Genomic DNA, 24,694 nt, shown 5'->3' with positions numbered 1-24,694 from the left:
GTTTCTTCACTTTGCTCCAGCTAGCTTGACAGAATTTATTCCACTGCTCTCCCGTACCTTGGCCTTCTCTAGGTTAACGGATGTCATAGAGCAGAGTTGACTAATTTGACAGTTTACCCCTTACCCTCAATTGCTCAGCTGGGTATGAAGGTGCTTGACCTCCTGTCAAATTGAGGACCATTACATTTTAATATTACTTAGACGAATGACTTCACGCACTGTAGCATTGTCTGAAATTGCATTGAACCCAATTTCTCAACTGACTTCCTTCACAATATTCAAATGTTGACGCCAAATGACATTGTCCAATAACTATTCAGAGTTTTCCCACAAACCGAAACCTTTGTCTAAAACCATTTGTTGCTGCATTTCATATAACCGGCATATGTAGTCTTGGTTCCTGGCCATTGAGATCTCCAGGTGGCTCGATTGTCTTTCCTTCTTGCTATCCTCTCGGACTCGTTTTTTTTTCCCTTTCTTTCTGTGCCTTGTTAAAGGGATCTGTCTGCTTGCAGCATTGTGCATTCTGACAACACCGAGGAAACAGGAACATTTTATTTAAGACCACAAGTGCAAATGACAGCAAAGCCTTTCCTGTTAAATGACATCTACTGAGGTCTATTCAGCCACTACGAGGCACTTCCATGATGCATCGAGGGTGCATCTGCCGCGACATGATCTTCTACTTTTTCAGAATATACAAAGCTGCACTTCATTTGCAAATAGAAAGTTAACGTTTACATACAGTATATTGTCTTCGGTATATATTTACTTCAACTTTGAAGCCGCTCGCCACAACCTAGTTATAGTATTAAACACTAACACCATATTGATCCAGTGAGGTTATGCTTGATGACACATCTCCAAGGAGGAAACGTGAATATGCTTCTTCCTTGGAATTTGCACCCTTACACCTTTGGGAAGATACCCACTTAATCAAAATGACCAACAGTGTAAATCCAGTGTTTCTTTGGTTTTGTTTGTACAAGCATGCAAAACTTTGTGGCAAGGTGCTGCATAGGGGCAATAAATAATTCATATATAAACAACAATTATTATTATTATTATTATTATTACCCTGAAAAACATGTCGATTATCTTTTCTACACTTGTTTTTGGCAGTCCAACCTGAAATTCATTTGAATAGAATAAGGCCTTGAAAATGAAATACAGAGAAATGTACAGAAAGCCTCCCTTCTTCCATTCTTAGATGTATCAATTGAATCTCAGTGTAGGTTTTGGACCATTAATTGCTGCATTAGTTAAGGATGTGGGAGACTAATAATGAAATGACCTCCCACTGCGCACTTCTCTGTGCTGAGGCTCAAAGCCGGAGCTGCAGGATGTGACAGGTCAGTCTATTACTGTACTTCCAGGGGCACACACACTTCAACTTGGAGTGCCCCTGCTGTGAATGAAATGAACTTGCCATCCAGAGAGCAGTGTGACGGGTGGGACCAGCGCCAAGTGGCCTTATTTATGAGCAAGGTGAGTGATAAGAGCAACATTATCAGGTACGTTGAGAGTGCAGACGGATGCCAGGAAGGCACGTTGACCTATTTCCTCTGTAAATCAGGCTCAGCTTGTGACTTACAGCATCTTAAGTGAATAGAATATCAACAATGGCATTTAGTATAGAGCTAATTTGGGTTGATTTGTAACACAAAATGTCAACATTAAAAAATAATGTCAAAAAAAGATTTGTTTTGACATTATTCAATAACATTCATAATTTAAAGTATACAGTATCAGCATCAATGGTTTTCTTGATAAAGTTTCTACATATTGGTATTAGTGGATTGATCATGACAGAAATGTAAAAAATGTATATTTTGGGAGTACTAATGCTGGTAATTGAGCGGAGGAGTGGCATAAATCTTCCATTGGATGGTGACGGAATAAATTTGTTCAGCGCTGTATGTTTATTGCCAGAACAATATGGAAGACTGTGCTGCTACTACCAACAGAGTGAAAATATGGGGACGAAAACTCATGGTGAGTATTGTAGCTCCCAGTTTTTGTTTGGTTGTTTGGTTCAACTTGAAAATAGCTATCCATTATTTGTTCATGTTTTAATCTTCTGACATCCATATCTGGCTTGCAGCTAAACAATTTGCCATTCTAATTACTTCCAAATGGACAAATCCTAGCAAGCAATAGGATTATGCTGTTGCGACAGCACAATGATAACATACACAGAGGCTGTTTGTCAAAAATGATTAAGAGGCAGTTTGGGATGCTGTACATTCAGTGCAACATTTTCCATTTGACTTTTCATAATTACATACAATATTTCAAGTACAGTTGTCAATTTTACATTTTAAACTCACTGTAAATATGACCATTGTGATAGAGGCAACATTAAATATATAAAACAATTCAGTTGCCCTACTTCTCCCTTTCTACTTGAGGATGTAGTCAGTGGCCATGATAATTAACTTCTGCTTCCACTTTCCTTCAAAAAAGTAAAGAGTCTCTCACTACTTTGTCCCTTTTGACCACACTGTATGCCAGGGGTATCAATCTTTCAGCAGGCAGGCCGGATCAGGTCTGCAAACGGGTTTAATCCGACCCACAATGTTGTTTAGTAAAGAACATAAATAAGTCGGGCCTGGTCTCTGGATATATATTACACGTAACTCTACCGTGGCTGATATATCCATGCATCCATTTTCTAATCCGCTTAACCTCACAAGGGTCGTGGTGCGTGCAGGAGCCTATCCCCACCTGTCTTCGGGCAGTAGGTGGGGTACACCCTGAATCGGTTGCCTTCCAATCGCAGGGCACACATAGAAGAACAACCATCCACTCTCACATTCACACCTAGGAACAATTTTGAGTGTTCCATGAACCTGCCATGCATGTTTTGGGAAAGTGGGAGGAAACCGGAGTACCCAGAGAAAACTCACACAGGAACAGGGGAGAACATGAAAACTCCACACAGGAAAAACTGACCCGGAATCGAACCCTGCACCTCTGTTGACGATGTGCTAACCGGTCCACCACCAGGCCCCCCCATTAAACTGTATAACTCATCAAATATTTAATGGGCTGAGGATTTAATTTAATTTAGCCCGGCACAAAGATTTTGTTTTGATCGCTATTAGTTTTATTGCCGATGTGAAAGTGAGGCAGAATACGCTCTTTTGTTAGTCCGCGGCATCACACATAACACATTGCATGTTTCCAGTGCACACACACTGATTAGATTGCTAACATTACTGAAGGGCAATTTTTAAGATGTGAGAGACCCGACTCATGAAGAGGAAAAAATTGGCTGGTATATTCTTACCGCTCTTATCGTGTCTATATTCTACTTGAGATGATCGAACAGCACAAAACATGTAATCTGCCTGGACGCATGCAATCCTGAGTCTTCTTTCTTCCTCTTCCTCATCTTTTGAACACACACGAGGATTTTACAAACAGAAATATTGAACATGTTTCGCATTTACGATTGGAGGCTCTGACCGTTTTCCAAACAGAGTGGGGAAAAAAACTAACTTTAAACATAAAGACTTTTAACACGTGTGCGTATATATGTATGTATATATGTATGTGTATATATATATATATATATATATATATATATATATATATATATATATATATATATATATATATATATATATTATATATTATATATATATATTTTATATATACATATATACATATATAAAAAAAAAAATCCTCATCTCACCCCTCGGGTGGTGTCCGTCCCTCATTCAGATCGGGTCCTCTACCAGAGGCCAGGAAGCTTGAGGGTTCTGCGCAGTATCCTTGCTATTCCCAGCACTGCACATTTCTGGACTGAGATGTCCGATGTTGTTCCCGGGATCTGTTGCAACCACTCATCTAGTTTGGGGGTCACTGCCCCGAGTGCTCCGACCACCACAGGCATGACTGTCACCTTGACCTTCCAGGCACTCTCCAGCTCCTCTCTGAGCCCTTGGTATTTCTTGAGTTTCTCGTGTTCCTTCTTTCTGATGTTTCCATCACTTGGGACTGCTTCATCCACTACAACGGCTTTCCTCTGCCCTTTATCTATGATCACGATATCTGGTTGGTTCGCCATTACCATCTTGTCAGTCTGGATCTGGAAGTCCCACAGGATCTTCGCTCTGTCATTCTCCAACACCTTCGGAGGTGTTTCCCATTTTGACCTTGGGGTTTCCAGTCCATACTCCGCACAGATGTTTCAGTAGACTATACCAACCACCTGGTTATGGCGTTCCATGTAGGCTTTCCCTGCCAGCATCTTACTCCCTGCAGTTATGTGTTGGATCGTCTCAGGTGCCTCTTTGCACAACCTACACCTTGGGTCTTGTCTGGTGTGGTATATCTGGGCCTAAATGGCTCTGGTGCTCAGGGCCTGCTCCTGAGCAGCCAGGATCAGTGTCTCTGTGCTGTCCTTCAGGCCAGCCCTCTCCAGCCACTGATAGGACTTCTTGAGATCGGCCACTTCAGTTATGGTCCGGTGGTACATCAGGGGTTTGTCCTCTCATGATGGTCCCTCTTCCAGCGCCTCATCCTCTGTTCCCCATTGCCTGAGACATTCTCTGAGTACGTCATCCGTTGGAGCCTTCTCCTTGATGTATTCATGGAGCTTGGATGTTTCATCCTGGACGGTGGCTCTCACACTCACTAGTCCCCGGCCTCCTTCCTTTTGGCTTACGTACAGTCTCAGGGTGCTGGATTTGGGATGGAACCCCCCATGCATGGTTAGGAGTTTTCGGGTCCTAACGTCCGTGGTCTGAATCTCTTCCTTTGGCCACCTTATTATTCCTGCAGGGTATCTGATCACTGGCAGGGCATAGCTTATTCTTGTCATTGAGCTGGATTCTTAGGACTTGCCTAACTCGCTGGAGGTATTTGGCCGTAGCTGCTTTCCTTGTTGCCAGTTCGAGGTTGGCTTTGGCTTGTGGTATACCAAGGTACTTGTATCTGCCCTCAATGTCTGCTATTGTTCCTTCAGGGAGTGAGACTCCTTCAGAGTGGACTATCTTTCCTCTCTTAATCACCATCCGACTACATTTCTCAAGCCCGAATAACATCCCGACGTCGCTGCTGTGGATCCTGGTTGTGTGGATCAGGGAGTCCATGTCCCTTTCGCTCTTAGCATACAGCTTTATGTCATCCATGTAGAGGAGGTGACTGATCGTAGCTCCATTTCTGAGGCGGTTTCCATAGCCTGTCTTGGTGATTACTTGGCTTAGGGGGTTCAGTGCTATGCAGAACAGCATTTGATGGACACTTGGGTAAGTGGCTTGCCATTGGCTTCAAGTGTGGTTTTCCACATCCTCATCGAGTTCGCAGGGAAGGCTTTTAGGGTCCTGTTGACCTTAAAATATATATATATATATATATATATATACTGTATATATATACACACACTTTTTTAAGCTCTATGAACAATAACAGTACAAACTATGGCTGTGATGTGCAGGTATTTTTGGGACCTTGGGTATTGTCATTTTCATTTTCTACACTATACAGTATAGTATCTTTATTATAGTGTTTATTTTTTGACCATTTGTTCACAAAGTGACTGAAAGTGCACCAAACTGCTGGGTTTAGCTTTGACCACCTGTTTACGATTCATCCTAACTAGCAGTGAAAGGCTATATGTAATTAAGATAAGAAAAGAAAACCTTTTTTTAGTGTCGCAATGGAGAAATCCCCAATTCACAGCAGCAATGTTATGAAAGGGAGTAGAAGAACAAAATATAGGAGCTGCTGGAAAGGCAGCCACTCTTGCGGCGCCATCTTGAAGTCACAAGAACAAAAATAGCTAACACGTTTTACATTGCCATAGATGTGCAGTTGTGGAAGCCACTTTAACTTTGCAGTACAAACTTTGCACTTTCGCTCCTTTATTATCCTAAACTGTGGAGATGACCTTTTGACATTTTTTTTCACCCGCTTATTGCTCTGCAGTGAGAGTTCATATGAAAAAATTGAAAATGAAATATCTGTGAAATGTTATCTGTTTAAAAATCTGCGATACAATAAAAACTCAAAAAGCGAAGCGCAACACAGTGAGGGACAACTGTATACTGTTTGTCACAGGGGATACGTTCCTAACCAACCTGCAATAGGTGAAAATGAGCCAACTTATTTTGAGCCATCAGTGCAGTTGCAAAATATAACTACAGCACAAAACTGAAGGAAATATGAATTGGTAAATGACATTGGACATTGTTTAATTCACCATAAAACACATTATATTTGTAATATATTCACACAGCCGTCATATAAAAAGAGAAGTCATGCTTAAAAGAAGTACTGACGAATTGCGGTTGAACACCATTCTAACAGCTGGTGAGTTATTAAGATTTGAAAGTGGTTCTCCACAAGGCTTCCAGTGTGCAATGCGAAGGAAGGATATAGACTGCAGCTCTGAGAGAAGTTGCGTCTCATTTGAACAAGCACAGACACTCCTATAAATAATTCAACACTGGGACGGTGCCTAAGTATCCACTGGGGTGGATTATTTGATATTTTATTCTGTGTCGGAAGGCTAAGTTTGATTTACACAGACACCCTTTTCCCCAGTGGAAATTGCATGATGATGAAGTGTGGGGTCAAGGTTCATTTTCTTTGAAGGAGGTAAAGCCTTTCATATTAAGCAATCTCACTCTCTGATTTACAAATGGTTAAATCATAAGATTCTGCTTTCAAGGGCATTCACTTTGCGCTAATTTTGGGTGATGTCTCTTACCTGGAGCTTCCTACATTCAAACAAAGGTCATGTTAGTTAGTGGCTTTAAAAGCCTCCCTGAAGTGGTTTATACAATTGTACATCGAGAGTCTTAGTAGAACATCACTGCAGTTTTTTTTAATGAAATAACTATTCATTACATGTAAAAACTGCTTATTTGGAATATGATATGAATGTGTTTCTTTGATTCTGTTTGTTTACATGTCATTTTACTGTCACAGAGTTCCCTAACATTCAGCCAAATATAAAACAAAGAGAAAGAGAGTGAGAGAGTTGGAGCAAAGAATGACCCGGAGCAATGAATTATGAATGAAGAAAGAATACATAATTTAGTTTATATTGTTGCATATTTTATGGTAATCATTTTCCCTTTCATTTACGATTGCCTTGCTGCTCCAAAGAAATAGTTAGACACCAGAAAATTTACCAGTACATTTTTTGTTTCCCCATTTGTTGCCGGTGATAATATAACATCTCCGTGGCCTGGTGGTAAGTGTCTGCCTCGCAGTCCAAGCGGATCCCAATCTCTCCGTGGGCTTTTCTCTGTGTAGTTTGCATTATTCAAGTTACTCTGGCTTCCTCCCACATTCTGAAAACACCCATGAAGAGTCTCAATTTCCGTTGATGGTGGTCCGTCTTTAATTGACCTGCATACACCATGTAACAACCGCACCTTTTTTTTCCAGATAATTTGCATTGCATATAGTGTACTAAAATTGTTCACAAATGGTGTCCATTCATATGAACCACACGGTTCACAAATATAATGTGCAGTGTCAAGTAACACTCATCACGGGCACCTCCTGATGCAATGCTGCTCATTGTCTATTGTTCTTATCATACTGTTGGTGAGACAGTGCTGCTTATTAAAATATGGAAATAAATGTGTGCCCCAGAAATGCCCCAGGGTGACCCCAGTATCACCTATAAATGTTGGATTTAAGGAACAAATTGCAATGAAGGCAGAGGGCATTCACAACATGATGAAGTGAAATACTGCCATCCACTGTTTGCAAACAGGCCGACATGTGCAAAATGACCTCTACAAAGCCATCTTGTTACTTATCAGATTTGTATGCAGCTAATCTCTGTTGTCTGAACAGACCATATCAGATAACGACATGAGCAAGTTCCATCAACCGTAAGTACCAAGGATCATACTCGTATTACTCACCTCAGCCTTAAAACAAACATAAATGTCAAAATGCCTTTGGCAACACTGTTTGAGTAAAGTACTGTTCTCATACCAGCTTGTCATTGTCGTTGAAAGTAAAATGATTATCTTACAGTATGACATGCTTACAGATGATTAAAGATTCCAAAACATTGTATTTTATTTCTTTCCAATGCTGCTTTAATTTATTTTTTGCTTGACTTCCAATTTCATGTTTTGTTTTGTTTTTGTCAACAATCCTGGCCATTGCAAGCAAGTGATTCATTTTAAATCTGTAATCTACATTAGTGTTCCCATACTATTCAATTAGTAAAATAGCTGAATTTGCGCCTTTCCTGTTCAAATACATGGGCGACAAGGTAACTGTGGCATTGCGCTTTGAGTGTTTCCAGCAGCTACACACCCATGAATTGCCAACACCGGCAGTTGGCGGGATCCCACACCCAATATACGGCCGTGTTTTATCAACATATTTACTGCAAATGCTGATGTTCAACAGTGTGTCTGATATATTTAATGAATGTGTGTGAAAGATAACATTTTTCTGTCAGCCAGAAAAGCAACTGAGTGCCCTCTGGAGTCAAGGAAGTACATTGCCTCTGCCAGCATGTGGCAGTACTGTGCTCCATTGGCACAATGGTCTATCTATCCATCCATTTTCCGATCCACTTATCCTCACAAGGGTCACGGGGGTTGCTGGAGCCTATCCCATCTGTCTTCGGGCGGTAGGCGGGGCGACACCCTGAACCGGTTGCCAGCCAATCGCAGGGTATGGCACAATGGTGTCAAATCTATTTATGATGAGGGTCCACATCATAGTTATGGTTTCCCTCAGACGGCCATTACGACTGTGAAACCATATAAATGAATGTTCATATCATATTATTAGATATACACATGAAATTGATGGATAACTACCATAGTTTCAAAATCAGAAGCCAATGAAAAGTGCTCAACTGTTATTAAATTATTTTTAAAAAAGGACATGGTAATGATTTTTTTTTAAGGGTCAGAAAATTTCCAGTATTAGTATTTTCACCACCCCCCCCCCTCCCAAAAAAAAGTGAATGCGTTACTTTAGCGGGCTGCATTAAATTATGTCCCAGGATCAGGCTCCAAGTTGCAAGTTTGACACTTTTGCATCGGAAGCCTTGAACCATCTTCTTGAACCTGGAGTCCGCGGGAGATCTCTTCCATTCACCTGTATTGAGGTCACTGTGTTTGGCTCCAATAAACTCATCAAAACACATTCAATTCTTGACCAATTCTGACACGGATTAGTTTATCAGAAACATCACACAGTTATGACACCAGAAACATACAGTAGGTCATTTTATTATCGGGGCTTTAACATATGAAGTATAAAGGTAAGTTCAAATGCTTTTACATTTTAAAAAAGAGAGATCAGAAAGGAAAACAAAACAGCAACAACAAACGTTACCTTGTATTAGCAGTGACTATCTTCAACAGTGTGGAGATGACTCAGCAGTCATGAATCTCACCGTACGTCACTGTGTGGCTTAAGTTTGGCTTCTTCTGGGATGTGTTCACTTATTTCCACTGTTGATGTAAACATTAAACACACACAGACACACACATTTAAAGAGGCTTCACAAAAAACGAATGCCAAAGTTTGGTTGTTTCAATGGGCCACAGCAGGCTTTGTGTGGTTACAACACGCAAACGATTCGCAAGTGTTAATCACTTGCGGTCTATCTTAGGCCTATCTGGGCCAATGCTTTTGATCATCTCAAAATGTCCACTTTGTTTTAAAATATTATGCAATTTTCTGTGTTTTGTACACCTGAAAATGAATTTGGAAATGTTGATCTTGCGTTTCATATTCATCTTTAGATATCAAATACAAATCGTTTCACCCTTAGCAGCTACAATACAGAATGTGTGTCTCAATACTATTGAAGGTGTGTGTATATACAGTACACACAATCACGTAGAGATGCTATTAGTCTTGTACATTCAGTACATACGTATATTTTTTATTTGAGTCAAACTACATTAAATGTAACTAGTTTTCCACGAGTGAGTCAAAAAATCCAATGGTCTAACATGGACTTACATGTACATGCCTTCAGATGTGTTCATTGCAATCGTCCAAAATAAGGAAGTGCGATAATTTAAACACCGGACGGTTCCCACATGCACCTGCTGATACAAAGGTTTTGTTGAAAACTGTGGTCACCCAAATCAACATTTGTGTGTGTTACGTTAAGTGTGGGGGAGACATTGGCGTAGAAAAGAGAAGTGATTCTTTTTTTTAGCACTATAATGAATTCCAACCTTTTGGTGACGAAGGTGTGACTTACTTACCCCTACAGTACAGTATGACATAACTGACACATAAATATGTAAAGAGGAGGGGGATTGACGACAAACATGGACATTTTTAGTAAACTCACAGCTTCTGCCACAGCAAAGATTCGGTAAGCTATGTGAATTTTTGACACCATGTGAACGATGATGCAACTTTTATTTTGATATTTATCGGAATGTGTTACAGGTGCAAACACCAAAAGAACTATAGCATATGTGCCTTTGCCTCTCTAGAAAAACTAACAAAAGGAACACCGCATTTAACCCTTTCCCCATTAATGTTTATACTGCAGCTTCTCATTGACCAACAGAGTTGACCTGTTTTCTAGGCAGCTTCAAAAGATTGCTCAGGACATCCAGAAGAATGATTCCAGCTACCTGAATAAATTTAGAAGGTACATTTATCTTTGATTTTTTCATTAATTTATTTACTTATTTTTAGGGTTAGGGTTAGACAGCAATAAAACCTTTTGTAAGGTGACCCCAAATACATAAAAATGAAAATAATTTATGGTGGAAATCTTGAAACTGTGAAACGTGTACATGTAGTAAATGTGTCATTTTTTATGAGACTGTGGTACCAGAGTGCACTTGAAACAGTCCCGAGAACAGTCCGTGCCCCCCTATATTTGCACAGGTTACTGCCAGACATGCCCCTCTTGGTCTTTGAAGGGTCATGACAGAATCTCAAAGCAAGAAGAGTCCTCGTCATGTATATGTGAATTTTTATGGCTCAGTGGAGAGGGATTTCACAGGGGAGTTTGAAACAGTCCCCAGATCTGTCTGTGTTGCGATATAGACAACTATCAGGAGGCTAAATTGACCCAAAATGGACTACAGGTACTTGTGCATGGAAAATGAACGATATGCTGCCTTACTATTACAGCAAATGAAATTACATGTGCTGTTCATGACAAAGGCAGATTGTTAACATCTAAAAATGAATCTTGGTGGCAAATGTTTCTGCTTCCACAGTAATTTCCGCAGGAAAGACTATGAAGACAAAAATAGCTCAAACAGATGGCCTCTGTCTCGCTTACTTTTTCTGATTTGAATCCCTCTAAGGATAGAGATCACACAGAGTTGCTACACTGAAGATTTGTGTTATCGAACTGATTTATACGTCTGCTCGGATCAAAACTGTTTCCACCTTCTCACACTTTTAGACCCAACAAGGGTTTTCGTTGTTTGGACTAAATGGATGGATGGATGGATGGATGGATGGATGGATGCATGTCTGAACGGGTGGGTGCTTGGGTGGAAAACACGTCAAATCACTTTTCAGTCATAAATACTCTGTTTATGTTGTCTTTCCATATGGCAGACTGAAAAGCAAACCAGGTCCAGAGGTACCTGTGAGAGACTACAGAGGTAAGGTGATGGAAAAGGCAAACTGAGGCACCGCAGGGGCACCGTGACTTTTTTTTTTTTTAATGAATTCAGTGTCCAAACCTTTCTTTTCTCATGTTCGGTTTCAGGTCAATGACTGATCATTTCATTTGTCATTTGAGACAGTTTTGTAATTAATTTTACCATTATAATTTTACCAACCACACTAATCCACCAAATATTAAATGTCATCATCATCATTTACATGTCTAAACAGTACAAGGCTCCGTTTTGTAGTTTATTGTAAAATCAATCATGTTATTTGTTTGTCTTGACAACAGCCCCAACTTTTGATTTTGATTTTTAAAGTCTGCACAATCAATGGCCTCAGTTATATTACTGTAGATCTACATGTTTACCTTTTTTTATGATTCCATCTTTGCTTCCCGAAAAGGAAATACAGTTTGCTGCCAGAAACATGATTTTAAAAAATTAAAACTTGATTCAAAAAAATATTCATTATTGGCATATTGTTAAACCCCCATTTACTGTGATGATGGACAAGTGCAAAATTTATAAAATATGTCATATGCTATTTTTAACATGAGAACATTTCATAAGGCATTACGGTTAATTAGTGATCGTCTGTCTCAAAGTTGAGAGGTCACATCTCAGCTACAGCTCTCCTTCGTAGCGTTTGCATCTTCTCCCCAGGTTTATAAAAAAAAAAAAATCCTCATCTCACCCCTCGGGTGGTGTCCGTCCCTCATTCAGCTCGGGTCCTCTACCAGAGGCCAGGAAGCTTGAGGGTTCTGCGCAGTATCCTTGCTGTTCCGAGCACTGCACATTTCTGGACTGAGATGTCCGATGTTGTTCCCGGGATCTGTTGCAACCACTCATCTAGTGTGGGGGTCACTGCCCCAAGTGCTCCGACCACCACAGGCACGACTGTCACCTTTACCTTCCAGGCTCTCTCCAGCTCCTCTCTGAGCCCTTGGTATTTCTCGAGTTTCTCATGTTCCTTCTTCCTGATGTTTCCATCACTTGAGACCGCTACATCCACTACAACGGCTTTCCTCTGCCCTTTATCTATGATCACGATATCTGGTTGGTTCGCCATTACCATCTTGTCAGTCTGGATCTGGAAGTCCCACAGGATCTTCGCTCTGTCATTCTCCACCACCTTCGGAGGTGTTTCCCATTTTGACCTTGGGGTTTCCAGTCCATACTCCGCACAGATGTTTCGGTAGACTATGCCAGCCACCTGGTTATGGCGTTCCATGTAGGCTTTCCCTGCCAGCATCTTACACCCTGCAGTTATGTGTTGGATCGTCTCAGGTGCCTCTTTGCACGACCTACACCTTGGGTCTTGTCTGGTGTGGTATATCTGGGCCTCGATTGCTCTGGTGCTCAAGGCCTGCTCCTGAGCAGCCAGGTTGAGTGCCTCTGTGCTGTCCTTCAGGCCAGCCCTCTCTAGCCACTGATAGGACTTCTTGAGATCAGCCACTTCAGTTATGGTCCAGTGGTACATCCCGTGTAGGGGCTTGTCCTCCCATGATGGTCCCTCTTCCAGCACCTCATCTTCTGTTCCCCATTGTCTGAGACATTCTCTGAGTACGTCATCCGTTGGAGCCTTCTCCTTGATATATTCATGGAGCTTGGATGTTTCATCCTGGACAGTGGCTCTCACACTCACTAGTCCACGGCCTCCTTCCTTTCGGCTTGCGTACAGTCTCAGGGTGCTGGATTTGGGATGGAACCCTCCATGCATGGTTAGGAGCTCTCGGGTCTTAACGTCCGTGGTCTGAATCTCTTCCTTTGGCCACCTTATTATTCCTGCAGGGTATCTGATCACTGGCAGAGCATAGCTGTTTATTGCCTGGGTCTTATTCTTGCCATTGAGCTGGCTTCTTAGGACTTGCCTCACTCGCTGGAGATATTTGGCCGTAGCCGCTTTCCTTGTTGCCAGTTCGAGGTTGCCATTGGCTTGTGGTATACCAAGGTACTTGTAGCTGTCCTCAATGTCCACCATTGTTCCTTCAGGGAGTGAGACCCCTTCAGTGCAGACTGCCTTTCCTCTCTTAGTCACCATCCGACTGCATTTCTCAAGCCCGAATGACATCCCGATGTCGCTGCTGTAGATCCTGGTTGTGTGGATCAGGGAGTCCATGTCCCTTTCGCTCTTAGCATACACCTTAATGTCATACTTGTAGAGGAGGTGACTGATCGTAGTTCCATTTCTGAGGCGGTACCCATAGCTTGTCTTGGTGATTACTTGGCTTCGGGGGTTCAGTCCTATGCAGAACAGCAGTGGGGAGAGTGCATCACCTTGGTATATGCCACATTTGATGGACACTTGGGTAAGTGGCTTGCCATTGGCTTCAAGTGTGGTTTTCCACATCCTCATCGAGTTCGCAACGAAAGCTCTTAGGGTCCTGTTCACCTTATACAACTCCAAGCATTCAGTGATCCATGTATGTGGCATCGAGTCATAGGCTTTCTTGTAATCAATCCAAGCTGTGCACAGGTTGGTACGTCGGGACCTGCAGTCTTGTGCGACTGTTCTGTCAACCAGGAGCTGATGTTTGGCTCCTCTGGTATCTCTACCAATGCCCTTCTGCGCTTCGTTCATGTATTGATCCATGTGTCCACTTATCTTAGCCGCAATGATGCCTGACATGCGCTTCCATGTTGTGGAGAGACAGGTTATTGGCCGATAGTTGGATGGGGCTGCACCCTTCGAGGGATCCTTCATGATCAGGATCGTTCGCCCTTTGGTTAGCCATTCTGGGTGAGTCCCATCCCTCAGCAGCTGGTTCATTTGTACTGCTAGGCGCTCATGGAGTGCTGTGAGTTTCTTTAGTCAGTAGGTGTGGACCATGTCCGGGCCTGGTGCTGTCCAGTTCTTCATATCTGAGACTCTTTCCTGTATGTCTGCCACTGTTATGGTAACTGGGTTCTGTTCAGGGAGGTTGCTGTGCTCCTCTCTCAGGGTCACCAGCCATTGTGCACTGCTGTTATGTGCAACCTCCTTCTCACATATTCCTTTCCAATCCTTTCAGTTTCCAGTCTTGGTGGGTCAGCTCTGTTGTTAGGACCCTGCCACTGAGCGTACACTTTCGCAGGTTGTGTTGCGAACAGCCTGTTTATTCGTCTGGCCTCATTCTCTTTCGTGTACCGCTTTAGGCGACTGGACAAGGCTTGGAGCCTTTGTTTGGCAGTTTCGAGTGCTTCAGGTATGGTCATCTGGATGTACCTCTCGGGTATCGGCCTTTTCATCACACCTCTCTGGGCCTCCGTCAATTGACTCGCATCTTTCCGGGCCTCCTTGATCTTAGCCTCCAACCGTCTTTTCCATGGTGGGTAACGTATCTCATGGTTTCCATGGTTGCTCCTATAGCCCAGAGTCTCCAGGATCACTGATGCTGAAGCGTATATCAGCTCATTGGTTTCTGTGATCGTTCCGGTAGGGATCGCCCTCAGTGCTGCATTCACACTTTCTATGAGACTTTCAGATGGTACTTCACATAGCCGTTGTAATAGGTTTCTAGGTTGCCCAGCTTTCATTCTCGCCATGATCTTAGCTTTCAGGTCAGTTGCTGCCTCGCTCTGCATTACATTCATTGGGGCTGGCCACCCAATCTCATCATCTGCATTCATTGGGGCTTGCCTCCCAATCTCTTGTATGACCTCCTCCTCTGATCTGGCAGCCTGGGGCCCTTCACCATGGAACCTGCGTTGTACCTCATCAATCTCAAGTTGTGACAGCAGTTGCCGTTTGTGGATGTTGGAACACTGAGCTACTAGTTGTTTCGTGGTCAACCGTGACTGTGGGTTTCGAAGTAACCATTTAGCCCACATTCTCTGCATGTAACCCCTCTGACTAGGGTTGCTTGAGTAGTAGCATTCCAACAGAGCCATGTTATCGCATCTCGCCCATCTCGCCTTTGTTCCAGTAGCCCATTTTTCATCAAGGTGCTCTGGTTCCCCAGCACCTGACGCAGACCTTGTTTGGCCGGGCGACGTCTGAGCCGGCATGTCATTCGTTTTATTGTCTCTCATCATTGTATGAGGTAGGCATTAGCGTGAAGGATCTTGCCCAAGGACCCACACTGGATGGTATATATACCGGTGTGTATATATATATATATATATATATATATATATACAGTGTATAGATAGATAGATATAACTTTTTAAGTGTGTAAAGATGGATGGATAGATAGCTAGGTACAAAATACAATATGGTGATTGCAGATGAAGACATGGTGGGTCCAGAGGATGCGTATGAACCAGACTATGTAAGTTTGAAAAATAGAATATGGCAACTATATTCACACAGCTCAACTGTTCTTTCTAAACTGGCACACTTTCCAATGTATGTTGTCCATAGGATAATGAAATGTACGACAACCTACAAGAGTGCGATATCAACTACGAGCTGCCTCCCAGCCAAAAAGTCTTCACCAGAACCTCTTCTTCATCCTTCCTAACGTGGGATTATCTTGGTCAGTGTGCCCGTCGTTATCACCGGTGGTGAAGGCCAAATCCTTCCTGATATATTCAAAATTCAAACATGGTCTGATCCTTTTTCTATAACTTTGATAGTTTCTTAATTTTGACAATAGCTTGTACATCATCACTATAATACAGCAAGGTGAACCAGGTGCTTTGTGTGGCATTTTTAAATAGAAACACTGTCAAACCAGCACATCAGGGGAATTCAAAAGGAAGTGTTATGCAAATGCTGACGCTTTGCTTCTCCATTACAGACAGCTGCCATAATGGGCCAAATCTGGGACACAAAAAGGCCTTCAAACGGGGCAAAGAATCCCGACAACTGCCCCCGGAACACACACAAATAGACAGTCATGACGTAAGATCAAGATTCAAGACACAAGCATTAAGAAATTATTCGTCAATTCAAGGTATCTTGTAGACAAAGAAATGACTTTAAAAGTGTGTTGTTGCAGGCTGACTACATCAATCCAGATGGCAATACCGAGGATGACAACTATGTGGAACCTGAAGACAATCCCACTGCGGGTAAGCTACACCTCTGAATAAAAAAAGTAGGACAAATGTGAAAGTTAAGCATAGTAAAAGCTGTCACCAAATGCTCCTCACTGTTAAACGTTACTTGGACAAAAATACTTTCCTGATGAATGCTTTCCTATATCTCTCATTAGATGCTCAGATGTTTCATACAAACAGAACCATGAAAGGCCACCCTATATCCCAACTAACTTTACCAAAGTGTCAACCCAGTTCAGGTAGGTGAAACAACATGCAATAAATCCAAAAATTGCTGAAGGCTCTGAAGGGCCACACCTCCCAAATTTTGCTTCCATTCAATTTATAGCAAGGCAACTAACTACAACACATCGCTCTGCGGATTAATATAACTTCAAATAGATCAGTGCAAAATAAATTAAGAACATGCACAATGAATGAATATGGATATAATAAAATATTTATACCTGTAGAGTCACTTTATAAATTTGATTTATGAATATTGATCTTAACAGGGCTGGAAAGTAATGAAGCACAAATACTTTCTTACTGTACTTAGGTATTTTTCAGGTATTTTTTCAGGTATCTGTATGTTACTTGAGGATTTTTACTTTTATTACTTTTTTATTACTTTTGCCCTACTTTGTCAAAATTGCGTGTGTGTGATGCACAGTATGTTGATGTGTTTAACTGAATAGAACATTGTTAAAACATTAAAGTGCATTCATACAATAAAAAATAAATCAAATTAACTACTGGCATGTATATACATTCTTTGGCATTCGACTCAGCATGACTTAGATTTGTTCTTGGTTTTACTGTTTGGTGCTTTCTACCGCCTTTATTACCGATTTGTCTTACTGTTTATTGTGCATGTTAAATTGCTCCATGTACAGCATTTTGTATGCAGCGATGGCTGTTTGAAAGTGCTCTATAAATACTGTGGACTTGACTTGACTTGACACATTTGTGTTGACACTGAAACACAAATTTGGCTTTCCCCCCACCAGATTTTTATGAAGTTCCAGACCAAGAGGTGAGCTATTTTGTATAAGTGTGTTAGTGTGACAACAAATAAGGTTTGTTCCTTTAATGTATTTGTGGGATCGTTTCAGGCTCATGTTTTGGCATACAGGTAAACCTTATATACTTACCTATTACTGTACTCACCTTAAAATAATACATTTACTTTACTTTTAAACAGCTCTAAAATGAAATGGAAAAAGAGAAACATAAACGGCCCAATTAATAGCATGTATACATGTTTCACAATTCTGCCTTTGTTTTTAAGAGCACAAATGATGAGATCACCCTGTGCTGTAAGTGTGCATAAACGTGAGATCATCCAGGAGCATCTGGCTGAAAGTGACTCGTCATACGAAGTGTGGGATCATGACGACAGTGAGTATCAAATGGAAGAAACACTGATTATCTGTAATTATAGTCAGACCTATTTTCGTAAATTGGCAAATTGTGACACTTAGAGGATGACCAGTGTAACAACAAAAATAAGTGGACGCAGAACTGTTTCCTAAAGCAAGTAAACTTCTCATAGAGATCATTTGCGCTTGTTATTGTGGTTTCCTTTTATGTCAATGACCAACCTGGAGAGCCAGCCAAACATTTGCCAAAAGGGTAAGACACAATGACAATTTTTACATGACATTCTGTTGACGGTCTCATGATGAATGCTTTGATGAGGCCTGTTTTCATTTGATCAGGCCAGCAAAACCTCCCTTCAGGCTGGTAGGTTCGATCAGTCGAGACAGAGCATTTGAGATTTCTTGACTGACCATTTTGTTGTTCGTTTCTGAAATTGCGTGCATTACTCTTATTTCAGGCACAAACTATAAAACAGAGAGACTTTGAGCGTAAGTATTTGTATTTGCTACAGCTAAACTGCAAAAGAAATGAGCAGACATGTTTTTCAAGAGATCCATGTGCCCCGTAAACTGTTAATTACAGTACATATTGTTGTACAAATTTGTAATTTGTAATTGCATCTCGACACTTTTGGAATATGAGCAGATTATTGCGCATAGATGACAGAAATACAAAGGCAGTTGTGGAGAACAAGCAGTTTCGAAACTGAACGGATTGATAACCCAGTCTGACACTCTGTGTGGATTATTACAGGTCGAACACTACCAATGATTGACCCTGATCGTAAAGCACATCCTCCAAAATCGCTTACTCTGGATATGAATTTTCCAAAGTAAGGCACATGCAGTATTTTGCATGAAAAACCTTGAGCAAAATTACTCTCAATCATTGTGATCTGTCATTTGTTGTGACTGTTTTATAGGACACCTTTTCCAAACGCCAACTTCCTCAGTAAGTAACATTTGAGATTTTGTTGCGAATACATTCAATAAAACAACCACATTGGAGGACTTTGTGGTTTACCAAGAGAGCAGATATCCAAATTTTCACAATGTTGTTTTTCCTGAAAATAAAATTGTCTTTGTGTACCAGAACAAACTGACAGTGAATCTCTTGGAAATGGGGCCACAGACCAACACAAGGTTTACCATCTGAGGATTGAAATGGGCATAACACTAAAATGAATCAATTAAAACATGCCATGGATTGATTGTTGATTTTCTTCCCTTCAGGATTCAGAGGTGTATGAGAAGCCATGGTTTGCTGGGGAATGTGACCGTAAGACTGCAGAAGAGCTACTGTTTCACGCAAATCAAGTAGGAGTCTTATCAAGCTCTGCACTTTTCTTACATAATCAATGACATTTGCCTTGCCCCCGTGTTGGTTTCTGCTTCAGGACGGGGCCTTCATGGTGAGGAAGAGTTCCAGGCAGGACGCAAATCAGCCCTACACATTGGTGGTGTATTATAAAGGCAGAGTGTACAACATCCCAATCCGGTTGATACACACGCACACAAGACAGCAGTACGCACTGGGGAGGGAAAAAAAAGGAGAAGAGGTACACTTGTACATTTTGTTTATTTGCTTCTCTCGTCATACAGCCATGTCAGTTATTACAGCGGATGGCGGCATTTTATCGTCCAAAATTATTTTAAATATAGTGTGTTGACAAGAATATGATTAAGATTACAATTTATTTCAGCCAAACGAATCAAGCTGGTTACTTTGATTTTGATATTGTAAATTATTCCTGCAGTGCAATGCAGGTTAAGTCACATACACGAAAGTGACTGTTTTGCATACTGTACTGTGATTCATGACACATGTATTTAATTCATATCTGAATAGGACAATGACACATAAATCTCTAATTCTTCACAATTGTAAAGTTTTTTAGGTTTGTTTCTGTTTGTATTATGATATGTGTGCATTTAATTTCATGAAATGATGACTGTGTACTGCATGTTTGTTTGCTATAGTGTGAAAATAATGTTATTAAAAGGTTTGATTCTTAGAGTCAATCTGTAGTCAGTCTTATAAAACTTTAATACTGTACATGACTCCAAAGTCCACGTAGCTCTACTACTGATGTTGATTGGTTCATTTTGCTGTCCATACCGTAACTAGATCGATGGGATTCATCCTCTACATTGTTAGCCGGTCTCTGTTAAAGAGCACCACATTGGCACTAAAAGATGCCAGTGCCCTGGGCATTTGCCCATAGCCCAGCTCAGCCTGATTGTACATTAGGTGAGGCTGACCCCGCCCCACCCCAAAAAAGAATAAATAAATAATCAGGAGTTTGAGCCCTGTGATTGGCTGGAAAACAGTTCCGGTGCATCCCACCTCTTGCCCAAAATCATCTGGGATAATCTCAGTTAAACTGCAAACCCAATAAGGACAAAACGGAACATAAAATAAATGGATGAATTCTTGAGACATGTGGCATTGCATAACTGAAAGGTTTCACTATTATGACTTAAACTGATTTATCCTTTTTAGTATTTCCACAGCGTCTCTCACATCATCGAACACCACCAGAAGAACCCTCTGGTGTTGATTGACAGCAAGAGCAACACCAAGGATTCTGCCAGGCTGCGTTTTCCTGTGAAACAACCAACCACATCTGGACATCACTGCCAGACTTCTAAAGCATTCTAACCCTCGTCTGTGATGCCCGCGGAATAAGCAGGCTCGCCATGGAGCACTGAATTAGCAGACTCAGAAGACTTTCAACATGTTTATTGAGATGCTTTGCAATTCTCCAGCAGTAATTCATTCTAAATTAACAAAAAGGCTGAGAAAGTGTTGCTAGAGCAGAAGCAGGATTTTTTTTTTTTTTAAAGACGGCAACTTTCAAGCAATACGTAACTCGGTTCCTTTAACCATGTCACCAACAACTTGCACTTATTCTCTGATCAACAAATAATGCTCATGCAGATTGATTGCATAACAAAACCAATTAAGGCACTTAATGAAAATATCTTACTCTTACACGGTACCAAGAGCTCAACTATGTACAATTAGAAACCTCTTGTCTGAGCTGAAGGTTTGCTATTTACAGTGAGTCACAGACAGGGATGGTCCTGGAATGACATACACACAAACACACACACACTTTCTGTGCTGTCAATACTGAGATCTAATGGCTGCTTTACAAAATGTTTTGCCAAAGGAGACCGGTTTGAGATTGTTGTTGGCTTGGGGTGAAGTAAAGGAAATCGAAATCCTCCTTTCATAGTGCAAGTTTAAAAAAAAATAGATTATCATTTTCAAGTCAAACAAAAGTAAACTACATTGGAGGGAGAGCCATCCAGCCTTGGGGGGAATTAAAAAAAACACAAAAAAAAAACACTGTCATTCGCTTACATCGTAAAACACAACTTTAGGTATAAAAACGTAGCGCGTGAAGTAATATCTGCTCCCGCCAGATGGAAAAAAAAACTATAATCGGTCACAGAAAATGTGAGATTGGAACGATAGTTCAGATTTACAAAACATTTACAAGAATTTGTTAATTGGCCCAAAATAGAAGTCTATACAGAAGAGCCATAAATAAATGTTGAATAAAACAGCTTATTGCGTTTTCTTCTGTTTTAACACTACACAGTTTTTGGTCTGACGAACATGAATCTCAGCATCCCATTCCAAAAACATAAATATGCTAGCTACAGCCTACCCGTACATACAACTGAAGACTATGTGGCAATACACATTTACAGTGTTTTCTAAAACGCGACAGTGTAATTTAAATAAAGTATTTGCATAGACAAACATAAAGGGTACTAATAATTAAATCAACCCCTTCATGAAGTTCTAAAGGTGCTACTCAAACTGGACGAGATAAAAGATTATGGTAGGTCATGTTACCCTGAGCTTGTCCAGGATGTGCAACAAGATTTAATTAAGACTTCTAATTCATCTGATTGTCACTGCTTCTACGATTGCTTTGCTGTATTGCAGTCATCTTCCAGTGTATGAGACGTTTTAAAGTTTTCACAGTTTGGCCTTTTCCACTCCATCAGGTGCCTCTTCCGGTGGACCAACCACATCTCCTTATTTTCAAAAACCCTGCCACAAAACCAGCATCTAAATTTCTTTGTCACTTTCCTGTTGGGTGAAACTGCACCTACCACCTCATACCTTTTCCTGCTCAGCCTCCTCAGCCTGAGCTTCAAAACAAACCTTTCCTGAACCAAGTTCTCCCCACACCACGGTGGTTGGCTCAGAGCGTCCATATAATGGTTTGTCTCATGGGTCTCATTGGCAATGGCTGAAAGTGCGTTCAGAGTCCTCTGTGACAGAACGACCTTCTGCACCTCTCCTCTGTAACGGTTGACCACGTTCATGATCCTGGCCACTTCTGGGATATCTGCATCCGGGTGATTGAGTACTACAACAGGCTGGTCTCTCACTGGGCACCTTATTAGCTGAGAGGGATTCATGGCTATCAACTGCAGGGTTCTTTGCAGGCTTTTTGGAGCAGGCTGCCGGCAGCGTACGAAGGCCGGCCATGAATCCTGTGGGATGGCTTTCTCCAATGGAGGATCGGTATTGCTGAGACGGTCTGATCCGACGTCTGGAGGCTCCGCGACATGCTGGTCACTCTGTTCTGTGGACAGTGCAGGCGTTGCTCCTTCTGAGTTTATCACACCTGTGAAATTAAATTTGACACTCATTTAGAAATGTACACCATGTGCAACACAAACGTGAAGTGAAATGATAAAACAGTGGGTTAACCCTAACCCATTTTTATCTCGAAAGGGGCTATCATTTGCAGGCTTACCATGTGATGTAATAGCAGGTTGGGAAAGAAGGGGTGACTTGCTGTGGCTGCTTTGAGTGGCTCCATCAACAGCTGACACACTGCAAACTGGGAAAACACTGGAGGAGGGAAGCTGCGAGTTCTCGGGACACACTTTGACTGCAGTCTTTGTTAAATTTGACTGGATGCTTTTGTCAAGAACTGTCTCCGAGAAGTGCAGCGAATGATTTGCATCATCGCGTTCTCTTTCAGGTGGCAATTGTGAATCTTCAAACCCAAGAGGCTGGTTGATGAGTACATTTTTAGGCCCAGCTGACTTTGCAGCACAATGTGGAGAAAATTCAGCTCCTGATGGTGCATGTGCTGATGCTATGGCTTCTTGGGGGTCAAGCTGATCAGTCACCGGGACCGAGACCTGCACTTTTGTGTTGTGTGGATTTGGTCGTTTGCACCGGTCCCCCACCGGAACGTCTATTGTAAGTAGAGGGCTCTGCGACACCCATTGCCTCTGCTTGACAGGATTTTTCTTTAACACAATCTTTAAGGCTAATTCAGAGGTTACTTTCTTGATCTTTTTATATCTGGACTTTCTTTTGCGTTTTCTTCTCACACCCTTACTTTTGGGTTCATCTTTATAAGTGGCTTTCTGGTCTTGGCTTCCATTTGTGACAATTGGCTCATCAGAAATATTGATTCCATTGAAACTGAGTTGCAAATCTTCAGGCATTATATTTCCCCCATTATTCAAGTTGGTCTTTAATTGCTGGTTTTCTCCATTTTCCAAGATCTGTACACACGCAAGTGGTTCATTGTGGTTGGAAGTTAACTTTTTGTTACTTATCTTAGTTTCATTCTCAAGGCAATGTGGGTCATCATTCAAAATTACTGGAGATTCCTTTTGGCCAACATGAGCTTCACCAGCAGGATTTTCAGGGGTAAGACTTTCTTTTTCCGTCTCCTCCACCACCTTCAGCATGTTAGCATAACTAGCACCATTCTGAGCCAAAGTTATCTTGTTCTGGACCGTGAGGACAGTGAGATCCTCGGAATTCTGCATGATGCCATTCTCGGACTTGGTAACGACATTCACGTCTTGAGGAACATTAGACAGAACAGATTTAAGAGCCTTGGTCCATTTCTGGTCACCCTTTTCCTCGGCAACGGATTTCATTAAAAACTGCTGGGTCTTCTTTAGTGTTGTTTGAGCGTCAGACAAATGACAATATTTATCTAGGAAGTCTCTACCTGGAAGAGAAAGACAATCCTGTGTCAACCAGCACATGTCCCTCACTGCACTCCTTGTTAACCTAGGCCTCATTTGACTGGTGTTTGATTTCCTTGCTATGGAACGGATTTCCTTCTTTTGGTTACCTTTCTGGCAACCATGGTTTGCATTCATGTGCTTTGCAAGCACCCACTTCTGTGGTGCTTCATACGCGCAATGAGGTGCTTCATACGCGCAATGGGGACAACATAGAGTTTGATTTGCCGTGATGGACCCAAACTGACTATTGTCCTTGTGACGTTCAATCTCATTTGCTCTTTGGAGGCCAAGATGATATACACACATATGCTCTAAAAACACAGTCACGTCGCCTGTAGAGAATCTCTGACACTTTCCACATGAATATTTGCCATTTTGGCAGTGACGCGTTGCCAGATGCGCACTCAGTTCAGACCACGTGCGCTTCACGTCATCATTACAAATGCTGCAACTAGAAAAGGTGTCCTTGTGGCTTAACAGATGAACTTGAAGGTAGGAGAAGTTGTGTGCATCAAAAGGACACATATGACAAGGAAAAACAGGTGCGCTCCCACTGTGGTTTTCCTCAAAGTGTCTCATCAAGTCTTTGGGAACATATTCCAGATTGTCCTTGCATTGACTGCATGTAAACCTGAGTGGATCTATAGGCCTACTGTGGTTTGTCCAGCATTCACTCTGTTGGGCCTCCAGGTGGGGCTTCTTTGATGAAGGCCA

The 24,694-nt window shown here is 41.6% G+C and overlaps 3 protein-coding genes across 9 annotated transcripts; 1 reads left to right on the top strand and 2 right to left on the bottom strand.

The window, feature by feature from the left end:
- Positions 1 to 1,353: 1,353 nt before the first annotated feature.
- Positions 1,354 to 21,267, top strand: blnk (B cell linker). 7 transcript variants are annotated; one of them, XM_052080309.1, is made up of 23 exons: positions 1,354 to 1,488; positions 1,933 to 1,995; positions 7,825 to 7,862; positions 10,556 to 10,621; positions 11,551 to 11,597; positions 15,813 to 15,856; positions 15,949 to 16,063; positions 16,328 to 16,431; positions 16,529 to 16,601; positions 16,745 to 16,828; positions 17,579 to 17,604; positions 17,684 to 17,703; positions 17,860 to 17,887; positions 17,918 to 17,969; positions 18,179 to 18,203; positions 18,290 to 18,314; positions 18,409 to 18,439; positions 18,705 to 18,783; positions 18,874 to 18,902; positions 19,044 to 19,093; positions 19,184 to 19,267; positions 19,348 to 19,509; positions 20,454 to 21,267. In XM_052080309.1, exons 1-23 carry the CDS (start codon positions 1,420 to 1,422, stop codon positions 20,610 to 20,612), a joined length of 1,473 nt encoding a protein of 490 aa, XP_051936269.1. In that variant the 5' UTR covers positions 1,354 to 1,419; the 3' UTR covers positions 20,613 to 21,267. The 7 variants fall into 7 exon arrangements, with proteins under 7 accessions (XP_051936269.1, XP_051936268.1, XP_051936272.1 ...); XM_052080308.1 differs by having other exon boundaries at positions 17,860 to 17,969; XM_052080310.1 differs by having other exon boundaries at positions 1,477 to 1,604; positions 17,860 to 17,969.
- Positions 3,677 to 13,399, bottom strand: LOC127610328 (uncharacterized). Its single transcript, XM_052080324.1, has 2 exons — positions 12,511 to 13,399; positions 3,677 to 3,910 (listed from the first exon to the last, which is right to left on the bottom strand). Exons 1-2 carry the CDS (start codon positions 13,324 to 13,326, stop codon positions 3,740 to 3,742), a joined length of 987 nt encoding a protein of 328 aa, XP_051936284.1. The 5' UTR covers positions 13,327 to 13,399; the 3' UTR covers positions 3,677 to 3,739.
- On the bottom strand, positions 20,679 to 24,141 carry LOC127610321 (zinc finger protein 518A). Its single transcript, XM_052080301.1, has 2 exons — positions 22,738 to 24,141; positions 20,679 to 22,605 (listed from the first exon to the last, which is right to left on the bottom strand). Exons 1-2 carry the CDS (start codon positions 24,113 to 24,115, stop codon positions 21,890 to 21,892), a joined length of 2,094 nt encoding a protein of 697 aa, XP_051936261.1. The 5' UTR covers positions 24,116 to 24,141; the 3' UTR covers positions 20,679 to 21,889.
- Between the last annotated feature and the right edge of the window lie 553 nt (positions 24,142 to 24,694).

This window comes from Hippocampus zosterae, chromosome 11 (assembly GCF_025434085.1).
Source record: "Hippocampus zosterae strain Florida chromosome 11, ASM2543408v3, whole genome shotgun sequence".
Classification (NCBI taxonomy): domain Eukaryota; kingdom Metazoa; phylum Chordata; class Actinopteri; order Syngnathiformes; family Syngnathidae; genus Hippocampus; species Hippocampus zosterae.
Note: the sequence above shows the minus strand (reverse complement) of the source record. Positions and strands in the feature narration are given on the sequence as shown.

Coding starts and splice junctions, on each gene's coding strand:
- blnk (XM_052080308.1), top strand. CDS start 1,420: ATGAACTTGCCATCCAGAGAGCAGTGTGACGGGTGGGACCAGCGCCAA. Junction 15,857..15,948: donor ATGCGTATGAACCAGACTAT/GTAAGTTTGAAA, acceptor TGTTGTCCATAG/GATAATGAAATGTACGACAA. Junction 16,432..16,528: donor CACAAATAGACAGTCATGAC/GTAAGATCAAGA, acceptor GTGTTGTTGCAG/GCTGACTACATCAATCCAGA.
- LOC127610328 (XM_052080324.1), bottom strand. CDS start 13,326: ATGCATGGAGGGTTCCATCCCAAATCCAGCACCCTGAGACTGTACGCA. Junction 3,911..12,510: donor AGAGAGCCTGGAAGGTAAAG/GTGACAGTCGTG, acceptor TGGAAGGTCAAG/GTGACAGTCATGCCTGTGGT.
- LOC127610321 (XM_052080301.1), bottom strand. CDS start 24,115: ATGAATGCAAACCATGGTTGCCAGAAAGGTAACCAAAAGAAGGAAATC. Junction 22,606..22,737: donor ACCTGCTATTACATCACATG/GTAAGCCTGCAA, acceptor TTAATTTCACAG/GTGTGATAAACTCAGAAGGA.